This window comes from Dermacentor variabilis, chromosome 6 (assembly GCF_050947875.1).
Source record: "Dermacentor variabilis isolate Ectoservices chromosome 6, ASM5094787v1, whole genome shotgun sequence".
Classification (NCBI taxonomy): domain Eukaryota; kingdom Metazoa; phylum Arthropoda; class Arachnida; order Ixodida; family Ixodidae; genus Dermacentor; species Dermacentor variabilis.
In genome coordinates, this window is record NC_134573.1 from 38778731 (window position 1) to 38802011 (window position 23281).

Genomic DNA, 23281 nt, shown 5'->3' on the forward strand with positions numbered 1-23281 from the left:
CGCCTGCACAAACCACGTTAAGTTACCAACCGGAGTTACTGAGAATAGTGCCACTTCTAGGGACATCAGTGTTACAAACTCAAATGAAGATGAATTATTTGCCGGCGTTCTCACAAGTGATAAAGTGACGATAAATTTACACCTATTTTACCAATTTCGTTAGCAACAACCGTGCTACACGTGTACCTTGTTAGTGCTGAATAATAAACAATTTTTGTTCAAACACTTTCGGGAAAAAATTGTAGCTATAGACTGGCAGCCGGTCTACAATGAAAGTGATGTTAACACAGCTTTTGACGTTTTTCTTTCAAGCGTTCAAATCTCTTATGAATCGGCTTTTCGGCTACGATATGAACTCAAGTACGAAAACCTAGGATAAACCGTCATCTGTATAAGACCAATATCGGTCCTATGTACACGTTCAAATGTTTTTGAAAGTGTCATGGTTAATGCGCTGAGGTGTTTCTTTACTAAACGTAATCTGATCTCAAAGTACCAATACGGTTTCCAAAAATATAAGTGACCAGAGGAAGCGCTGCTAGATATCAAGGATAAAATGTTTCAAAACATCGAAAAACAAAAGGTTGCACTCGCCCTTTTTTAGACTTGTGGAAGGCTTTCAACTCGATCGACCATAAAATATAGATACAATAACTAGAAGTCTACGGGATACGCGGTGTCGCTAATGATATATTAGGACGTTGTTTAAGAAGCCGAAACCGATTTGTTCAGATAAACTATATGGCCTCTGACATTTTGCCTATATGGCAGGGTGTGCCTCGGGGCTCAAGACTGCACCCACTATTCTTAATTTACCTAAATTATATTCTACGAAAACCTCTCACCTGAGTTGGCAATGTATGCCGATTATACCAACGTGTTTTTTACTTCCAATGATGCTTCAGAAGTTAATGTCAGCGTTAATACGTACATTGTTCGCTTCTGAGAATGGCTGAGACAAACTAGTCTGAAGTCTAGAATTAAATATTGCAAAAACAACGTACGTTTATTCACGGTGTGCAACAAGAACGCACCCGATGACATTAATATTTATTTCAATGACATGAAAATAAACTATGTCAAAGAAGAAAATTTCTTAGGCTTATTTCAATACTTAAGAACTGCAGGACAACCTTAACCGCGTTAATGAATGATGTATTAATTGGTGCACCCAACTTAATTGAAATAAATATGAGGCCATGAGAATATCAGCTGTTTTACATTCTGCAGCTGGAACGACGATAATCGGTGCCGTCGCACGCGTCGCATTGCGATTTTAGGGGACACATTTCACGTGATTGCGATTTCAACAATTCGACAGGTGTGACGTGCAGTGTGGCTTGCGGCCAGGTTTTATGACAAACGCCGCATAATTGTTATAATGTAATGAAGAAAACGTGCGCCTTAAAATATTATTCACCTCTCTTTATCAAGAGCAAATAATACGCGTCTTTTGTAATTTCGGAACGTTGTGAAGTTTAAATTTGTTTTTCAATACGCAACGACGGTTTCTGAAGTTCAGTGCGAAGAGAAACAACGCACGTAAACAACAGCTGCTTGTAGCTGGTGTTGTCTCATGTGCCTTCTATGTCCGTGTCGTTTGTGCCTGCGCTGCAGGAGATAACAATATGACCTACTAAAAAGCCCATATAGCTATATGCAGTATTCGGAATCCGGCACCAGCGAGGTCGTCGTGTCAGTGCAACGAGATCCTCGCGATATTCCTGCTCAGCGTCATCTTCTGGAAAAACGATGTGTGTATATTGCTCGTGATTGTGCATAAGTGGTGCCTGCTCCCAGCCACATTCTTGGACCACGCGCAGCAACAATCACCAAACCGAAAGCCCACGTCTGTACCTAAAGGAAGTCGCAAATGATCCCTGTGTATTACTGAACGTGGAATGGAAATTCTGTTGTGAAATTCAACCTTAGCTCTAGCCAAGTATATAAGTTCGAGTGCGGGCTGTGAATATATGTAGAAGTCCTCTCCAAATATTTCAAAGTGCAAAAGCCAACACATCAAATTTTTTGAGCAGCTACCATTAATTGTGTAGAAACCTGTACATGGCATCATAGCACTCTAAAAGACACGCCTGTCGACCACTTTGTTGTCCTCTGTCTCGGGCTTTTATTATACTGTGCACCTCTCAAAAGAAGACCGTATGAATACGTGCTATGCATAATGCAGGACCGTAGGACCACGGCAGGCGCTCTTGCCGTAGTTTTCCTTTCTTCTCTGCCTCGCACGCTTCTCATGGTTAGCCTGTTTTGTGGAAATAATGATAGTAATAGTAATTATTATTATTATATAATAATATATTATATATGACGTGTGAACCTGTCATAATCGCTTGTTCTTGTTAGGTCTGCCTGCGTCGTAGCACTCGAAAACGGTTGACGTGCCTGATCTATCACCGCATGGATCGCAAGCTCTGCACCGTCTGACGTCATCAACCCACCAGACACCTGACACGTGCACGTGCTGAGCTGGCATCGTTCAACGAGGGTCCAGCGCCGGCCAATCAAAGCATCACACGAAGAACTGGAAACTGTAAAACCGAGCGTTCCCCCACGAGCGGCTGCAGTCCGGCGGAGCGTGTGAACCTGTCATAATCGCTTGTTCTTCTTGTTAGGTCTGCCTGCGTCGTAGCACTCGAAAACGGTTGACGTGCCTGATCTATCTACCGCATGGATCGCAAGCTCTGCACCGTCTGACGTAATCAACCCACCAGACACCTGACACGTGCACGTGCTGAGCTGGCATCGTTCAACGAGGGTCCAGTGCCGGCCAATCAAAGCATCACACGAAGAACTGGAAACTGTAAAACCGAGCGTTCCCCCACGAGCGGCTGCAGTCCGGCGGAGCGTGTGAACCTGTCATAATCGCTTGTTCTTCTTGTTAGGTCTGCCTGCGTCGTAGCACTCGAAAACGGTTGACGTGCCTGATCTATCTACCGCATGGATCGCAAGCTCTGCACCGTCTGACGTAATCAACCCACCAGACACCTGACACGTGCACGTGCTGAGCTGGCATCGTTCAACGAGGGTCCAGTGCCGGCCAATCAAAGCATCACACGAAGAACTGGAAACTGTAAAACCGAGCGTTCCCCCACGAGCGGCTGCAGTCCGGCGGAGCGTGTGAACCTGTCATAATCGCTTGTTCTTCTTGTTAGGTAAGAACAGTTGCCTTTGATTCTCGGTTGTTTTCACCTTTCTCCGCCGGACTGACTCGTTGAGCTCGTGAAAGTACCCCGTTTTCTTTTATCATGGTATTTGAAGAGTGCATTGCTTGCCACAGTGCGTTACCCGATGATGGTCGTTTTATATCGTGCGCTGAATGTAAACATGGCTACCATTTGGGTCAACCTTGTTCAGGCATAGCACCTAGTACTTTTGCGAACAAGAGCCAAGCTAAGCGAGAAACGTGGGTCTGCAAAACCTGTCGGGCTGGCAGGCAGCGAGACGTTTCAGCATCGCAGATGGATTGTAGCCAGACAGGGAACAGCAGTTCTGTAGAGCCATCCTTGGCTTCTGAGCTCAGGGAAATAAAAGACAGTATTGCTTCTTTGTTAACTCTGCATGCAAAAGTGGATTCCCTGCTTCTGCTGAAAACCGAGTTTACTAAGCTTTCCATGACTGTTAATAACCTAGAGGAATCGGTCTCATTTATGTCTAAACAGTATGACTCAGTACTGAAGGAGATGAACGTTAACAAAGAACGCGGAAAGGTCCAGGAAGAGGAAATTTTGCGCTTGAATGAAACTGTCAAGGCCCAAGCGATACAGCTTGATCTTCTGCAGGATTCACAGAACGAGAACGAACAATACAATAGAAAGAATAACTTGGAAATTGAAGGCCTTCCACTGGAACAAAATGAAAACCTCAGGCATGTTTTATCAGAGGTAGCCATTAAGCTAGAGCTAACGAACTTTTCAAGCGCTGATATAGAAGCGGTGCACCGCTTGCCTAGTAAACGTAAAACAATCCCGACAGTCCTGATACGATTCACTTCGATAGCAGCGAGAGAAGCTTAGTTTGATGCACGAGGAAAGCTGCGGCGATTACACCAGAACGGTTCTCTACCCAAATTGTTTTTCAACGATAACTTGACAAAGGCAAATCGCAGTTTGTTTTGGCGTGCAAGAACCGTATCTAGGGAAAACGGGTACAAGTTCGCCTGGGTAAAAGGTGGTAAGATTTTTGTAAAGAAGGACGAAGGTGCACCTTTGATCCGAGTAATCAGGCCAGCTGATATTGCTAGGATTGTTTAAGCAGCATGGCGTCTCGTTTCTGTGTGGTTCCTGATTTTAGAAGTTTCAAAAGTACGTTTTGCTTGAGGTCACAACATAATTTTACTTTCGTCAGCGTAAACATAAGAAGCCTACGAAAGTACTGGAATGAATTTAAAGAGATAGCGGAAGCGGCTAGCAATTACGTTGACGCTTTTGTTCTCACTGAGATAAATATACCACAAGTCGGGGCTGATATGTCTATGCTCTCAGGTTATCGTTCACATTTCGTGACCCGGCCACGAGGGCGTGGAGGTGGTTTAGCGATTTTTGTTCGTGACATGTATGTGACGTCTGGAATAGATATTACGTTCGTTCATGCGGAATGCCTGGCCATAAAAATAAATCTTTCAAATACAGATCTAATCCTACTTTCGATATATCGTCCACCTTGTAACAGTGTGAGGCGATTCTTGGTAGAGCTCGATGAAATACTGGGCAAATGGGGTTCAGCTGTGCAGTTATGCTCAGCTGGTGATTTGAACATAAATACGCTATGCGTCACGTCAACCACTGTTTCCGATTACTCATCCATTTTGTCTTCTTATGGTTTAGAATCCATCATAAATCATCCGACTAGAGAAGAGTGCTTAAATAACCGAGTCGTAGCGTCCTGCATAGACCACATTGTGGTGCGCGCATCTGACTATTCTGTGGCTGCTTGCGTCATAAATCAGAGATTAGCTGACCACTACTTTGTGGCATGTCGCCTTTCGAAGCCTTCTCTATCTACAGAACATCAATCGGTTGGGAACACAAAAAGAAATAACGTGAAAATTCAAATCACTAATACAAAAATGTTGGACCAACACATCACTAATTTTGCCTGGTCTTTGCTAATCGATGGCAGTGCACCCGATAAGGTATACGAAAAGTTCTCCACTCAACTTAAACACTTTGAGCGCCTAAGCACATATACTGTCATGAAAAAATGCAGAAATAATGTTAGTTGGCTTAATGCCGATATTATGCGTGCCATATCTTTTAGGGATTGGCTCTGGAAGCGCTGCAAACGCTCTCCTAAAAATGAGAGATTAAAAGCTGAATATAAAATTACAAGAAACAGGGTAGTCGGGCTCTTGCGAACAGCAAAGAGAATGTATTTTTTTAATAAATTCAACCAGTCGCGCAAAAGTCCCGCGAAAACGTGGTCTATAATAAATAATCTTAGGAGAGGAAGTGACGTGCCTTCTAATCCCATTGACACATTTCTAGATGACAAAACAGTGGTAGTTAACGCATTCAACCGCTTTTTTTCGCGTGCTTCTGAAAACACTTTGTCCCAAGAGGAAAATAATTGCACGTTGAAGGAATCTGTGTCGGCATCCGCTTTCTTGCCTAGCTTATCAACACCTGACCTGAAAAGGATTCTTTTTAGTTTTCGGCAAAATAAACCACCAGGAATAGATGGCATATCTGTAGGCACTCTGCGAAGAAACTTCGATGTGCTTGCTAACATCTTGCTTTTTTTAATCAATGGCTTTTTAGAAACTGCAGTAATTCCCGAGACTCTGAAAACGGCTATAGTTAAGCCACTATATAAAGGAGGCAGGAAAGATAACATTGAAAACTATCGGCCAATCTCAATTTTGCCGGTACTTTCCCAAATACTAGAAAAATTCCTTTACGAATGCATGATGTCTTTCTTAATGAAGTTTTCGATTTTATCGCCCAGACAGTTTGGTTTTGTTGTGAATCGAGGTACCACAGTCCTATTGGAAGAATTCTCAGATGAAGTATATTCTGCATTTGAAAACAACTTATTCACCTGTGCGCTATTTCTAGACATAGCGAAAGCTTTTGACACAGTTAATCATAACATTTTACTAGAGAAATTAACTTTAATGGGATTCAGAGGACCATTCCACAGGGTACTGCGAAACTACATGTGTGGTAGGTCACAGATAGTTATGGGTGACAAGGAAACCGTCAGTAGCAAGCAATGGCTTACAGCCGGTGTTCCCCAGGGCTCAATTTTATCACCTCTTTTTTTTTAACATATTCGTAAACGATCTTCCTCTAGTAATTTCTAAAGGCACTATCTATCGGTATGCTGACGATACGGTTATATTAACAAAGCATATAAATTATGAAAAGGCTGTGGGCGCCCTGCAAAATACAATATACAGTGTAATGCACTGGTTTGCGAAAAATTGTATTAATGTAAATATCAGGAAGACACAGTTAATGTTTTAGAAATCCCTTAAAGACCACAGCAATAAACATTCTAGTATTCTTGCATGACCAGCACTGCATTTCATGTACATGTACCCCTGTTCAGTATGTAGACTCTGTGAAATATCTCGGTTTATTTATTGATAGCAGCATGTCATGGCAGCTTCATCTGGCATATCTGTGTGGCAAACTTAGGAGTGTCGCTTGGTTGCTTTTTAATATAAAAGGCTTCACGCCATTATCGGTAAAAAAAAACCATAGTGCATGCACTCGCATACAGCATCTTGCGATACGAAATCACCGTTTTCGCTTTCTGCGCATTGAGATGGCAGACGAGAATTGACAGTTTACTAAAATATATATTGAAAAGTGTTGCCTATGGCTGCGGCCAGATGTCAGGTGACAATTCATTTTCCGCGTTAGGTTTTCCTTCATTTCAGTCCTTATTTAAGCAAACTGTTGTTCTTCATTTTTGGAACGACCAATTCCGAGAAAAATATGTAGCTCCTCGACTTTTGAGGGACAACATTCGTTTCAGTGTTCCTCGTTCATCAACTCGGTATGGCGAGGCACGGCGATGCGTCTATGTGCCCAAAATCTTTAATGATCTACCTGACGAATTTTTCTCGGTTCAGTCAAAAAAGGTTTTAAAGAAGATGTTATCTTCCATTTGAGTTTTCTTTTATGTATGGGTATGTGTTTATTTGAAGTAATTTGGTTGTATTAACCTGTATATCTTTATGAGCTTACAAAAATGTTCATTACGTTGCCATAACTTGTTTTTAATTTTTGTTTTTTGTTCTATGTAAGCATAAAAAAAATTTTCACTATGTTGGACTACCATGTATCAAAATTTTGTTTTTCATCTATATAAGCGTGAAAATATGTTCACGCTACATTGTATTGACATGTATTTATTTTTCATTTATGCACAACATTTTGACGGCACTAAGGTTACGCATGTATGTACATACACTGACCTCATCGCTGTTGCCGGCACTGCCGGGCCTAGTCACACAAGCCATTTAGGCTTCGACAGGCCCGCTTACTATGTATTTTTTTCTTGTGGTGCATAAATAAATATTATTATTATGTTATTCGTATTATAGTTCATTCGCTCTAACTTATAGCAATCATCCAGGTTTCTTAAGCTAGTCATGTATTTAACCGGTATTAGATCAACATTGTAACGACATGGTAATGTCCGTCGCATCAACCTATATTACTCAGCCAAAGAAAGTACAAAGGAAAGCCTTTATGTTCATTCCTACCCGGCATTACTAAACAGATTCTATTTGTGAATTGCCCGCTTGTTGATGCCCGCTTTAATTACCTGCTATTCAATGCTGAAACATGGAAAAACTTATTCTTTTTCTTGCTGTCGAAAGGCTACCTTAATGTCGATAGCAAGCTATAATTATTCATTTCGAAAGTGTTCAGCAATGACTATGCGCTAATCAACATAATTTTGATTCATAAATGCAATTAGGCTTTATTTCTCCTTATCATATAACAGCCATGGAAAGAAACTACACTTTTATAAGTTTAAGAATCCAAACATTCTGGAATTTCTTCTGAGCACTCTTCCGCATCCTATAGTGTGCGTGTTTGTATCAAGTTCTCTTTTTGCAAAAGCAGTGATGTACACATTTTTTTAAATGTGTTCAACAAAGTAATTTATAAATGTTTGTTTTTAAATCTGCAAGATGTGGCCACGTAGTAACGAACACATAAATAAGCTAAAAATAAGAAAAATGCAGACTAAGTGCGCGTGTTGCCATCTATCTGAATTTTTTTTCACGTGGTCAGCTAAATGCTCTGAGAGTAACTGCGATATGTATAATTCTCCTTATATTCAACTATTAAACGAGTCATTTTTTGCAAGCTTTGTTTATGCACCGCGTAGGTCCCAACCCTAGTGCCATGTAATGTTTACGCACTACACTTTAAGCGAACTATACCAAAATGCAAACGGCAGTTAACGTGGATGCGCAGTGCAGGCATCAACACACTGACTTTTGTTGAGGAAGGGGTTGCAATAGGATTATGCACAGAAATGAATGACATGTGCATAATTATTTATTTATTTATTTATTTGCTTATTTATTTATATACCTCGCAGGCTGCAAGGTTGGAGTATTAGGTGTGGGGGAATAAAAAACAGTTAAGAAACAAGGACACAACCTTCTACAATACTTATAATACCAGCAAAAAGAATTAACGCCTTTGTGCTGAGGCCAAGGCGATCTAAGGCGCACTAACAAATAAAGGTTATTGAACTTGCTGAGTGAAGCTAGTTGACAAGCGATAAATCGAAGTTACACAAAACGGAAAAATTAAAACTGGAGTACGTCTGTACAGATAGCAACAGAGAACACGACCATCTCCGAAAGCTTAACAGAGGCCATGCTTAATGCTAGCTTCTCCCTCTACAAGGCACGCTCGGATGTCGACACATCCGAGCGTGCATTGTAGTGGAAGAAGCTAGCATTCTGTGCAGATTGGTAACCTAGGGAAAATTATGGAAACTGTAGATCAAAAGACGCTAGGAGAATTTGGCGTCAGCATCGCCTCAGTTAAGGCCATGCTAACACAAGGCACAATATTGGTTTTATTGCTGGTCAGCCAGCATTTACTCGGCATGTACAATAAACTTTTGGCTGCTAGGCCAACTCGGTTTGCTTTTCTTGTTCGTCCTATGTGTTCTCTAGTGTCGTTTGCAAGCAGGCTATGTATTTTTAACGTGCAACAAGTTGCTTAATGGCCCTTACGACGCTTCTGTGTACCTCGTAAAATTGCATATTTTGGTAATGTTGCCAAAGCGTATTATGTGAAGCAGTAAGAACAGCAGGATACGTTAACTTCTATCTTATTAAACAATTTATTGTGAAAATGCAGGTATTTATAAAGGTTACCAGAAAATAGTACAGCAAGAAAGCCTGATAAAAACCATTGCTTGATGAAACGAAATATAGTCAAAAACAAGAAAGAGAGAAAATACAAATAAGTGTACAAGTTCAGGGAAAACAAGAATACTGTGATCACCAATTGCGCATGCGAATGCCTTCCAAAAAACCCAAGCTTTATTTTTCCTGATACGCCGGCAAATGCCAACAACATCTTCAATGTAGCTAGTAAAAATTTCGCCCTTTTGGTGGACACGACAGCGAAGCTGTTGTTCCGCCCGAAGTTTGAGCACAGCAGGGCGACGAAGACTGCTTGAAGTGTCGTTCGGAATACTGCCTAAGTGGAAAAGTCAGCCTCATGGTTGCGGAACCAAAGTTTGGCGACCCCGGAAAGGTATAATGGTACGTAGCGAAGCGTGTCAGCTTCAGTCCATTTGTTGTGGGCATTCACTCGGTTGTACGATGACAGCCAGTCCTCTACGTCATGATCGTCAGTGCCATTGAATATTTATTTATTTATTTATTTATTTATTTAAATATACCTTACAGGCCTCAAAGTGAGGCATTGAGGAAGTGGGGCAGTACGTAGAAAATTCATAGAATAGAAGACATCTATAAACTGTATCTGTTTACAACCTACAACTGCAAGTGCAACCGAGAGGAAAAAAGAATTATTTAGTTCACAATTCACTAGGGAAAAGAAGAAAACATAATATAATAACAAGGAATAAATCGCACAGATTGTTTTCAGTGAAGTCGTGTAATTAACTAGATCAGAGTGTTAAAAAGTAATAATGAAAGAAATGACAGAAAAGTTACGGACGCGACATTCCAACGGAGTGGTAAACGTAGCGACATAACGGTAATAATGCGACAATAAGCTGTAAAGGATAGTTCAAGTATAGAAAGCATTGTGCTACAAACGTAAAACTTCACATTTCTTTAGTCATGTATTCAGTCAAGGCATCACGCAATTAATCGTAGTTGGACTGGCATGCAATGCTGTCCGGGAGCGAATTCCATATTCTGATAGCACGAGGAAGAGCAGAGTAATGAAATGCTTTGCAGACCCGTAAAGGCGGGCATAGCTGAAATGATTATGCAGCCTATGTGACGTGGAGTAGGGTCGTTTCAAGCATGCGGGTGTTCGAGTGGAGTGAAGGAATTTGTGGAACAGTGATAAAAGCGCAATGTCTCGGCGAGTGCTCAAGGATTGTAATGAAAGCTTAAGTTTTATTTGTGTTGCACTAGGCTGGTAGCTGTAATCGTTTATGATGAAGCGGCTTGCTCTGTTCTGGATCGGTTCTAGCGTTTCAATGAGGTATTTCTGGTGAGGGGACCAAATGGGAGATGCATACTCGAGCTTGGGACGAACGAGAGTTAGGTAAGCTAGCTTGCGAACATTTGAAGGAACATTTCTTAAGTTGCGTCGCAAGCACCCCAACGATTGGGAGGCATTAGTTGAAATGGACATGATATGCTCTGTCCAAGAAAGATTAGATGTGAATAGAACTTCCAGATACTTATATTGTGTAGCTGTTGTAACAGTGTAATTGTTAATAGGGTAAGAATACGGTGAGGTTGCCGGCTTCCGGCTAGAATACATTACTTTGCATTTTGCGGTATTTAAAGTCATTAGTCGTTTATTGCACCAGCTAATGATTTGTTGAAGGTCTTGCTGAAGAACGAGATGATGATCTGAGTTTTTAATTGGGCGATAAATTATGCAGCCGTCGGCGAATATTCTGATGGTTTAGGACAAATTTTGAGGTAGGTCGTCAATAAGTATTATAAATTAGATTTGTAATATGGGGAGATCCTGTTGGCGTGGCGCACCAGGACAGACGACCGGAGGCTCATGGTGGGCGACCATGTGTGGCTCGATAGGGCTAGTCTCCGCAGGCAGGGGAGAATTTACAGGGATCGTCCGGCTTGGGAGTTGCAGGTTTGCAAGAGGTTTAGCACCTCCCACCAGATGTCGCGAAGCACTGTTGGCAGTAAGCGTTCGCGACTGAAACGATAAAGCAGCGAGAGGTATTACAGCCGATCGAGCACCGAAACAAGAGGTTTTTCTCTCTCGTCATCGTTGTCTCCCTCCTAGCCACAGTCTCACTGCTCCTTTTGTTGCAGTTCAACATATATATATATATATATAGCGTGTGGTTATGGACTGGGGTCCCACAACAACCTTCGTGTTCTGCAGACTGTGTAATGCAAAATTGTCTCTGAACAGATAGTTTCGGAGACGGTACGTTGATTTACCAGCTCTTAAACGAATCTAGGCCCCTCCATCAATGCTGCTTTTATGGGCTGCAGGAACGGAGAGCCGAATTAATTTTCCAACACCGCACTATAGCCGCTTTCCCTTGGCAGGTGCAGGTGGCGCGTCCCGCGCCTTTCGATGACAGAATAAGCAGGCGAGATTTGTAATGATCGCCCGCACCTCTTTGCCATACCTCGCCACGGCGGCTTTGCAGAAAGCATGACGACACATGTTTATGCCTAATGTAGTATAGGTTCGGTTAGGTTCACGGGAAAAATAAAGTCCCTGTAGGATGCACGCTATACAAACGATGGCCGAGCGCAAACCCTCAATTGGAATACGCACTGCCATTAACATGAAGGCCACAAGATTTCAAATGAGAATACTGACTCTATGTAGACCATCTTAGCGTTTACATGAATTGGGTCTTGTAAATTCTTACTTGGCACTACTGTATTGTAAGTTGTTTCGGGCCACAATCAAACTACTTGTGTAGCTTTTAGGTCTAAATGGCCATTCAGTGTTTCACTGGAAAAATACTTTATTTGGTTGCGTGCCGCGAGTATGGTTTAAACTAGGGTCGAAAGCTTGCATGTTTTGTTGGGCACATCAATAAAATTGACTTGAATGTCGAATTCATCCCCACGAGCAGAATTAACTTCCTGCTAACTCGCAACAACAGAGTAGTTTATGCCTAATAATGGTACATGTTCTAGCATTTCCTAGCAGTTACATCGATAGTAATAACTCGGCGCTTCGTGCGAATGTGCGCACATCTCGACGCATTCACAACGCACTTAGTATCATGCGCATTCATGGTCAAACGCAGGCATCTAGCTCATCCCCGCTATCTAGAGCTCTTGCACATTGTAAACGTCTCCCGGATCACATTGCATCCATTTCCAATCGTGAAACATTCCGTGATGACCTGAATTCGTTGCCTGTTAATATTGTATAACGATGTTACACTTTACTATTTTTGTGTGCTGTAATTGCTGTTGTCCCCCTCACTCAAGGCCCTTCAATGGGCGTGTAAGGTAATGTGAATAAATGAATAAGCTAGCAGTACGATATTATTCATATCTTTCACTCCAGCCCATATGTCCACCTTGTCTTGAAGCGCTACGTGAAACGACATCTCCGTAACTAGGCAGATGTCTGTTGTAAAATGAGGTCATGTTACGAAAACTACTAGGTTTCGACAGCAAACGAGAATGTAATTTCACGTTTTATTGTCGGACAGGTCGGACAGACGTTTGTCTTCGGTGCCCAAATGAAGACTGCTTCGACGACCGGGGCTCGAAGCCGGAACTCCGATTGTCGCTGCCTAACCCTCCTTCGTGGGCCATGGCGAACAATGCGGACCTGTAATTCCGCAGCAGGTCCCCGGGGGACACTGATTTCTTGTACCTCGCCGGACTTCATCACGACAATCTTCTTGGACAACACAGGGCGCGGAGTCCTTCGTATTTAAGTGCAGTGACCAAGCAAAGTCTGATTTTTTATTTATTTATTCATTGATACTGCAATCTGAGAAAGTGAATTTGCACAGGGTAGGCCTACAAATACAGCACGCATCAAATATATACAAAAAAGCCAGAAATAAATAAAGGCCGCAAATGATTAGTAAACAAACAAAATGGATCAGCATTGGAGACAAAAAAGTTCAATGATGGCAGTGCAACATACGAGTAGACATAGCAGTACAGTAAGGTTGGTGGCACATCCTAATTACTCAAGAACACATAAAATATTTAGAGAATACATTAAAACGAAATGTAAGGGGCATAAAGTTGGTAACAATACGAAATTATTAACTATATGGGCAGCAGGGAATGAATACAACAAAAATAGATGCTAATGGACACTGAGGCTTGTGGTGAATGACGTCAGAGATTGCTGTAGCACTTGATCGTTAGTAAGCCGATTGCATTCCGTTACTGTTCCTGGAAAAAATGAGTATTTAAAGCAGTTGTTACGCTGATGAAAAGGGGTGATTGTGAGATTGGGACGTTGTCTTGTAGTGTAACCTGAAGAGAAGGATATTAGCCCCTCAATATTGAACTGAAAGTGACCATTGATTAATTGGTATAAGAATTTAAGCCGGGAAACGCTATTTCTTTCGGATACAGATGTCAAACCAGCCCTATTTAACAGATCAGTTACGGATTTGCGTCCGTAGTTGTTGTAAACAAAACGAACTGCTTTCTTTCATACTTTTTCAATTTTATTAATGTCGTTTTAGTAAATGGATCCCAAATTATCACCGCATAATCTAATATTGAATGGATAACCGATCTGTAAGCTAGGAGCCGGGCTCTGGGTGTGGAGAGTTTTAGTGCTCGCCTAAGAAAAACGTTTACGGTTAGCATTGCTTATCACCTGATCAATGTGTTTAGTCCAGTCAAGGTTGTTAGTAATACATAATCCTAAATATTTGTATTCTGCAACATCGGAAGGATATTGTCAGCAAAATACTATTGGAATATAAAGGTGTTTTTCTTGCGAGTTATTCCCATGTAAACGTTTTTTTTATTTGTCAGCATCTGCCAGACATCACACTGTTCAGTAATCTTTTGGAAGGCCTCGTTCAGTGTTGTTTGATCTGATATAGTTTTAATTTCTGAGTAGAGCACGCAATCATCCGCGTACAATTTAATATGAAGTGGAATGCCTTTTACGATGTCGTTTATATACACGATGAATAGAAGCGCTCCAAGCACCGAACCCTGAGGGATGCCAGAGTGAGCCGAAAGAGGCTGAGATGAAAGATCACGAAAAGCCGCATATTGTTGACGGTTACTCAAGTATGTTGAAATCCAATTAGTAATCTTGTCATTGTTTATTGTGCTATTAATTTTGGAAAGCAGCTTTTTGTGAGAAACTTTATCAAATGCTTTTGCGAAATCCATAAAAATGGCATCTCTTTGGTTTCCGTTATTAATAGAGTTAGCAATGTCATGTACTGCTTGGACTAATTGAGTGTAATCATGTAATCGAATTGTAATTGAGTGAATTTATTACAAATCTTCAGCACAGATTCCTTTCCGGAATCTGTGCTGAAGATTTGTAATAAAATCATGTTTTTAAAGAAAATCAGAAGTGTGGGTATGTATTATGTGCTCCATAATTTTGCAAGTCGTCGATGTTAGTGAGTGCCCTATAATTATTGATGCACTGTTTCTTACCGTTTTTATGAACTGGTTGAACTCTGGCCGTCCTCCAGTCGTTCGGAACCTGTCCTTCGTTTAGAGATCTTGAAAATAATATCAACAAGTACTTGGCTACCCATTCTGCATGCCTAGTTAGGAATGCATTTCGCATGTTATCGGGTCCGGGGGCTTCTTGGTATGAAGATCCAAAAGCATTTTAATAATTATTTGCTCGCTGATGACAAGATCAGGCATCGGAGGTAAACATGTTTCGAAAGCGGGCAGTATGCCATTATCATTAGTGAAAACAAATTTAAAGTATGCGTTAAAAGCAGAAGACATTTCTTTTTTATCATGGGTTAAAGTGCCGTTGACTTCAAACGCATGAAAATCTCTGCATACCGGAGGGATTGTGCGCCAAAATTTCTCTGGTGAAGTTGAAATGAAGTAAGGCAACAAGTTGCCAAAATAATTCTCGTTATCGAGCGCTATCGCATATTTGTATTGAACGGTAAGACAGAAAATCTTTTCTTGCAGACACCTAGGATGGTTTACTGCTTGCCCTTTCTTTTTCAATCGTTTTAATTTTCTGCGCATTAATATTGAAGTACCAGAAATCCAGGGATTCTCACGCTTTACCTTTTTTATAATGCTTGGCACAAAACGGTCAATACATATCAATAGGGGATCCTTGAAAGAAATCTACAAATCGTCTACATTTGCTCTTGACTTCGATAAACTATCAAATTGAAAGGATAAGACATCGATTATCGATGTGTCATCTGCACTTGAGAAGTTAGAAAAACGAGTGTTTTCGATTTCTGTCGATAGCAGTATCAGATAAGGTAAGGAGCACGGCCTGGTGATCGGAGGTTCCAGTGACGATTTCGCATTTTGATTTAGTACTAATAGATCCGCTCACGAAGAAAAAAAGGTCTAGTTAGATTTAGAACTGTCGTGTGGTCCTAGTGTATTCGCCAACAACTTGAGATCAATCAAAAGCAAATGCTATATCCACCATAGCATCACCTGTTTTGTCGTTATGGTTTAGAAAGGACATTGTGGACCAGTCAATATTATACAGGTTGAAATCGCCAGCAAGAATTATCCGATCGCCAGGTTTTATATAAGTATTCATGTAAACTTTTAAATCATCCAAAACTGACAGGGAAGAGGAAGGAGGCCTGTACATAACGCCTATGATGTACCTGATTCGACCACAATAAGCTTTACTAAAAATGCACTCGACATTCGACACATCAGATATCCTGAAAACTCGTAATGATTTTTGTAGATAATACGGACGCCACCACCTCTACCAATGCGGTCTTTCCGGAGTGCATTGTACCCAGCAGGCACAAATTCGCTGTCAAAAACTTCATCATGAAACCAAGTTTCAGTCAGCACAGCAATGTAAGAGTTATTAGAAAGAAGAAGCCCCTCAAGCTCGGTTGCCTTATTACTTACACTTCTGCAGTTAACGCTCAAGACTATCAAGGACGTTGTATCATGTAGTTTCTGTCACTTATTCTTCCTTTTGGTCAATCTGATACACTCTCTTTTCTCTGAATCCCAGGCCTACAGAACAACATCTATGCTTATTTTATCGAAGACCAGCTTTAATTTAGAGCCATTTGCTTTTTCTTCCGCTGCAATGTCCCACACAATGTGAAAAGTCTTCGGATAAAGACAACGATGAGCCTTTTAGTTCGTGAGATGGATGTAAAATAGACGTCTTTTCCCGATAGTTAAGAAATATTACAATAACTGGCCTATATTTCCCATTATATTTACGGCCAAGCCTATGAAGTCTTTCAATCTGTAGGCGCTATACCTATCTTTGTTATTACGCCGTCCTTTATTTCCTTCTCAAGTTTCTCAAACGTCTCGTTTCCCTGCTCTTCTAAACCATAAATAATAAGGTTATTGCGACGGCTTCGGTTTTCTAATTCATCTACCTTATTTGTGAGAAATGATAATTGACTGTCAAATTATGTAATTGTTTTTTCACCTACTTTTTTCGGCAGTGAGCCCAAACTGGATAACTGGTGCTCAATATAATTATTCTATTGCTTAGTGTCGAGATTTGCTATTTGATTTCATTCTGTGCAACAACAATTCCTTCAATAGCTCCTTGTACCTACTTTTGTCCATTTAGTAGTTCTGATAGCAGCTCCTTTTCAGAAGGTCCTGGGTTTGTCTCAATGTTGCCAGAAAGAAGTAGGTTAGTAGGCAGTAACGTAATGTATGTCAAAATGCATTTGATACAGTGTGGACAGGGCAGCAGCAACAAAAACCGGTCATCGCTACGGTAACAGTACATAGGAGCGTTTTTACTAACCTGCAGATTAAAGCAGAAGTGATTGCTGAACATGTTGCCAATACTGCTGCTGGCCTGCCCACTGACAAAGGGCGATGTTGCTCGGTATTCTAAAGGAGTTCAGCGAACCACGTGATGTGACATCACAGTTCTCGAGAAAGAGCAATGCGCTGTTACTTATGGAACGTAAGGCACCTTAATCACCGGACATTTTGCACATGTCAGAGTTTTTGCAGCCAGCTCCTTGAACACATCCACGTCGGTTATCGTTGATGCGCAGTCGCAGGGCCACCATTGATTCCCGTGATGCATAGGCTCGTAGGTGTGGTCCGCGCTCGTAGCCGCTGAGTCGCAGCCATGCAGTGCAAGCGGTCCACTTAGAAGGGCCGCCAAAACCTGAAGAGCAAAGCAGAAGTGATTGCTGAACATCTTGCCGATACTGCTGCTGGCCTGCCCACTGTAGGCTTCTGTGAGCCTAAATTAAATAGTGAGGTTACACATGCGTCACATTTAAGTTGTGAGGTTTTACGTGCGAAAACCACGATTTGATTCATAGGAACGCCGTAGTGGTGGACTGCTGAATAATTCTGACCACCTAGGGTTCCTCAACGAAACGCCAAACCTGGGTACAGGAGCGTGATTTTTTTTTCTTTTTTTTTCGCGCCTGTTTGAATTGGGCCGCCACGACTGGCATGAAACCCATGATACTGAAAACCAGTTCCGTAGCTTTTATCGTCTATCTCTCTCTCTCTCTCTGTGTGTGTGTGTGTGTGTGCGTGCGTGCGTGCGTGCGTGTGTGCGTGTGTGTGTGTGTGTGTGTGTGTGTGTGTGTGTGTGTGTGTGTGTGTGTGTGTGTGTGTGTGTGTGTGTGTGTGTGTGTGCGTGTGTGTGTGTGTGTGTGTGTGTGCGTGTGTGCGTGTGTGCGTGCGTGCGTGTGTGTGTGTGTGTGTGTTTGTGCGTGTGTGCGTGCGTGCGTGTGTGCGTGCGTGTGTGTGTGTGTGTGTGTGTGTGTGTGTGTGTGTGTGTGTGTGTGTGTGTGTGTGTGTGTGTGTGTGTGCGCGTGTGCGTGTGCGTGTGTGTGTGTGTGTGTGTGTGTGGAGGTAGCGGGATGGTGGGGTCTTGCAATTAGAGCGTAGTGGGGCCATTGTGTGAGTGCGTGGGAATGTTTGTGTGGTCATTTTTTGCGAATTCCTACTAACTATAAAGTGTGTGCGGCGTTGTATCTGCCGTGCAGTTAAGGGCGGAAAGTTAATAGCCTGTTAGAGGGTTATAGCGCGCCCGGTTTTCCGGTATTGGTGGCGAGGACTTAAGGAGTCGCCATGTGTCGGAAGCGCCTCGCTTACGTAGTATGAGCGATAACGCGATGCGCTCCTCATAGGTTTGGCTGTCGGCGTTCAATAAAAACACCACGCGGGATCCCTCCTGGACATTTCTGTAAGAACCCTCGAAACGACAGGAGTTCATTACGTCAAACAGTTGTGCGTTTGTCTCGTCCAGCTCAGCGTCACCAGGTGGCCCCACCAATCCGGCCGTTCACGTTTACGCCTCAGCTCGCCCGTCAATCAGCCTAATCCGCTTGATGCGCATACCGAAATGCCAGACACCCTAAAACATTCTAGTGCTGCTAACGCGTGCATCGTTTCAACTTCTTATACCAAGAGCACTGCCAACAATAATTCCTCTTAGAAGAAGAAATTTGCCTTTCGTAGGACGCTGTGGTTTTTCAGAATCACTTGTCATTCCCTGAGGCGGAGTTGTTTCGCGCTGTGTAATGCGTAGGGATCAAATGCTTACTTACTACAAGACCCATGGGGGGCCTCGATAGGAGACAGGCCAGGCCAAGCTCAGGCATGAGAACGGTTGAAGAGAGATCGCTCTACAGAAGGCGTTCTAAATTAACTCTATCGAAAGCGCATTGACAGCGTGCACCTGAAAAGGAATTTAATCCTGTCAGGTCCAATAATTCCTGTAGGCGTCAGAATGTGGTAGATATGTGACATAGAGAAAGGTTGAAGTGAAAGGTTAATGCGAGAAATCATTGATCTAGCAACGCAGACTGTGTAATTCATGGAGGAATGGTGTCGCAGATCGTTATATTTTTCCAAGATATTGAAAATGCGATTAGGCCTTTTTACCGCATGCCTATTGCCTACCACCTGAGGCCGGCTACGTGATTAGGGGCATGCGAACACCTTTGAAATAATTTGCAACCGCAATTCAAGCACTTACATTCAGGATACAGGTTCATGAAGGGTCACGATCTGCCTTGAATACGCTAATGGTTGATAATAGGAGGATTCGACTTATTAGAAAAAACTGCACCAGGTTTTATATTGTGTGTGTAATTTTTCTTTGGTCTTGTAGAGATGCAAGAAAAATATATTTGTGATGCCATGAGCAAAACACAGGCCAGTAAAGGTGAAGAAATTTCCGACGAGGAAAAAGTACGCGCTAGCCTGTTGGCGTCTATGGTTCTCTGAAGCCGGTGCGCCACCGTGCGAACGGTGCACTGGGCGAAGGTATGTTCGACGAAGACATCCGGGTCCACTGACGCTGTGGCCTCGTCCGGGATCAGCAGCCTGGAATTGCGCAGTAGGGCGCGGGCCAGACAAATAAGCTGGTGCTGGCCCATGCTGTGTGCAAAAAGTCAAGGAGATGTAGTCTCAAAGGAAAGAATGGAATAAACTCAACAGGGAAGGCTTCGATCAACAGTTTGGTTGAATTGAATTATGGGGTTTTACGTGCTAAAACCACTTTCTGATTATGAGGCACGCCGTAGTGGAGAACTCCGGAAATTTCGACCACCTGGGGTTCCTTAACGTGCACCTAAATCTAAGTACACGGGCCAACAGTGTGGTTTAAAGCAGCGAAGAAAATAAAGAGATAGTAGGCTCGTTGCTTTGAGACGTACTGACATTACGGGCCGTGCATATTGAAACAAATTGACAACAGCATTACGAACACGTGCAGCAACTTGATAACCCCATGATTTCTGAAGAGTGCAAACCGAATGGGGCCTATATATTGCATTGTATTATCAGCCCTTGAAATAGGCACTTTTCAACAAATTTGTTCTGTTTTTCCTATTGCTATTGTCTTTTCGAAAGGTTCTGGGGAAGGTACCGCTCCTTTCAGTTGCTCGTTTTATTTGGCCAGCTCTAACTTTCTGATTTCAATGTTGAATATGGGCTTGATTATATTGGAACAAAACGCCGTACCAGGACGAATCTAGCCAACAGTTCGTAAAAAAAAAACGCCGCTGACAGAAACGCCCAAAATTTCTACACATGTTCTGAGAAATCTCTCAGAAACAAGGCTGGTTCAACTGTCTGCTTACTATAATATGTCTGTTTATCTCTTCCTCACGACAGTGGTCCTCCAGGTTTTTTTATTACATCTTGTAGTACTTGATGAACATGATTGTACACACACCGTCGAAAAGCCGGCATTCGAAGTTCATCTGAGGCTCTGTCCATCTTTCTCGCCGACGAAGTCGAGCAAAGTGCCTCGAATGCACGCATCAAGCTGGTATCCTAATGATTACTTATTTGAAGAGACGCGCATTAAAACAATCATGCACAAAATGGAGACACAGAAAGCAGTGAATTAGAATTAGGGGTTCAATACCCATAAATATTTATTAAGCTCATAGTGGTTCACTGTGAGATCTAATATGTGAAGAAAACATTAAAGCTCACGCTCCTTGCTGTGTTTTGTCTTTAAAATCATGTTCCAATTAGACCAACAACAAACTCTCCTCATAAAGATAACCATCTGATAACCATGAAGATAACCAGCTGAAGATAACCATCGTCATATGTTACTGTAATACAATCAAATGACCAAAAAGTTTAGCGTTCTTGTTTAGCTTATTAACAAAAAAAATAAGAAAAATGTAATGATTCCCGAGTATTCTGTATCTAACTTTTTCAGGCCAAACGCTTGGAAGTATATGGTTGTTGCTTTGCGGAAGTTACCCCTGTATGCTACGAGAGTTGCTATCGTCACCGATTCTTTGCCTATTTGCAGCGAGCATGCCCTTTATGCTACCTATGCAATGAGCCGGAATCGATCGATAACTTCTTTACTATCGTATTGGAGGTTTTCTACCCGACGAAAACATTGCTTGCACATTCTGCTACGTAATCTGGTACTGCCTTTATGCAGTGCTGTTATACTGTCACTTGGAGCAATGGTATCAGGATACAGCAACAGGAAGGATTGCCGAGTCATTTCTAATTACCTCTGTAACACAAAAAATACTTCCCATTTTCCATGACTGATTTATTTCTCCTGCAATAAATTACCAGTTTACAAAATTCAAACAGAACAAAAACGTCATATACGCATAAAAGAGAAAAAACAAAAATAATAATATTAATAATGTTATTATTCAAAATTTAACTTACTCATTCTTTACACGTACTCTTTACTTTAGGTATTTTTTATTTCACTTCATATCACTATTCCTGTGTTTGCAAGGCTAACTAGTTATTATACACTTTATTTTATTTTATTTATTATCGGTTTCTTTCTCGTCTTCGATTATTCATCTATTTTCGCACGTTTTATTTATCCTATTTCCAGCATGTTCGTAGCCTATCCAGCACAGTGGGTGCTTGCCTCTAAATGAAACATCATGTTTTCAGGTACACTCTTACATTCTAAGAAAAGTTTACACGCTTTGGAGTGCCCCTTCTGCCACACAACCATAATCGTCATCTGCCTAGATGCGTTTCCTTTCTTGAAAACGCCGCGCCCGCTACTTTCCTGTCGGGAATGTTATCATGCTGATAACGCGCACGCCGTTCATTACTGGAAAGTACCGGGCTCGCAGCGTTAAAGGAAAGAAACGCATCAAGGCAGATGACGATTATCGTTGTGTGGCAGAAGGGGCACTCCAAAGGGTGTAAATTTTCCTACACTCTAAAAAAAACAGTTGCACCCTTTGGGGTGTACGATAATCGTCATCTGTCTTGCCCGCGTTTCCTTTCTTTAACACTGCGAGCCCGGTACTTCCCAGTCACGAACAGCATGCGCGTTATCAGTGTGACGCAGCATTCTCGACAGGAAAGTAGCGAGCGCCGAGTTTTCAAGAAAGGAAACGCAAGCAACGCAGATGACGATTATTGTAAGGGACAAATATACACCCCAAAGGGTGCAAACAATTTTTAGAGTGTACACTCTAAAAACTGTTGCACCCTTTGGGGTGTATATTTGTCCCACAACAACAATCGTCATCTGTCTTACCAGCGTTTCCTTTCTTTAACACTGCGAGCCCGGTACTTCCCAGTCACGAACAGCATGCGCGTTATCAGTGTGACGCAGCATTCTCGGCAGGAAAGTAGCGACCGCCGAGTTTTCAAGAAAGGAAACGCAAGCAAGGCAGATGACGATTATTGTTGTGGGACAAATATACACCCCAAAGCGTGCAAACTGTTTTTAGAGTGTACACTCTTAGAAATATTTACACCCTTTGGGGCTTATCTTGTCCCACAACAATAATCGTCATCTGTCTTGCCCGAGTTTCCTTGCTTAAAAGCTCGGCGCTCGCTACTTTCCTTTCGAGAAGCTGCGTCACACTGATAACGCGCATGCCGTTCATGACTGGGAAGTACCGGGCTCGCAGCGTTAAAGAAAGGAAACGCGGGCAAGACAGATGACGAGTATTATTGTGAAACAAGATACGCCCCAAATGGTGTAAATATTTCTAAGAGTGTACACTCTTAAAACGGTTGCACCCTTTGGGGTGTATATTTGTCCCACAACAATAATCGCAATCTGCCTTGCTTGCGTTTCCTTTCTTGAAAACTCGGCGCTCGCTACTTTCCTGTCGAGAATGCTGCATCACGCTGATAATCCGCATGCCATTCGTGACTGGAAAGTACCGGGCTCGCAGCGTTAAAGAAAGGAAACTCGGGCAGCACGGATGACGATTATCGTTGTGGGACAAGATACGCCCCAAAGGGTGTAAATTTTCTATGAGTGTAGGCAAATGCACACCCTTTGGGGTGTATATTTGCCAGACAACAATAATCGTCATCTGCCTTGCTTGCGTTTCCTTTCTTCAAAACGCTGCGCTCGCTACTTTCCTGTAGAATATGCTATGTCATGCTGATAACGCGCATGTCGTTCGTGATTTGGTAGTACCAGGCTCGCCGCGTTAAAGGAAGGAA

The 23281-nt window shown here is 42.2% G+C and overlaps 1 protein-coding gene across 1 annotated transcript in view; it reads right to left on the bottom strand.

Moving 5' to 3' along the window:
- Window positions 1-12998: 12998 nt before the first annotated feature.
- Window positions 12999-23281, bottom strand: part of LOC142584738 (uncharacterized) — a 63920-nt gene continuing 53637 nt past the window's right edge. The window contains exon 3 of the mRNA XM_075694963.1: window positions 12999-17501. Coding sequence (XP_075551078.1) covers window positions 17283-17501 — 219 coding nt within the window. The 3' untranslated portion in view covers window positions 12999-17282. The remainder of the gene's footprint in view (window positions 17502-23281) is intronic.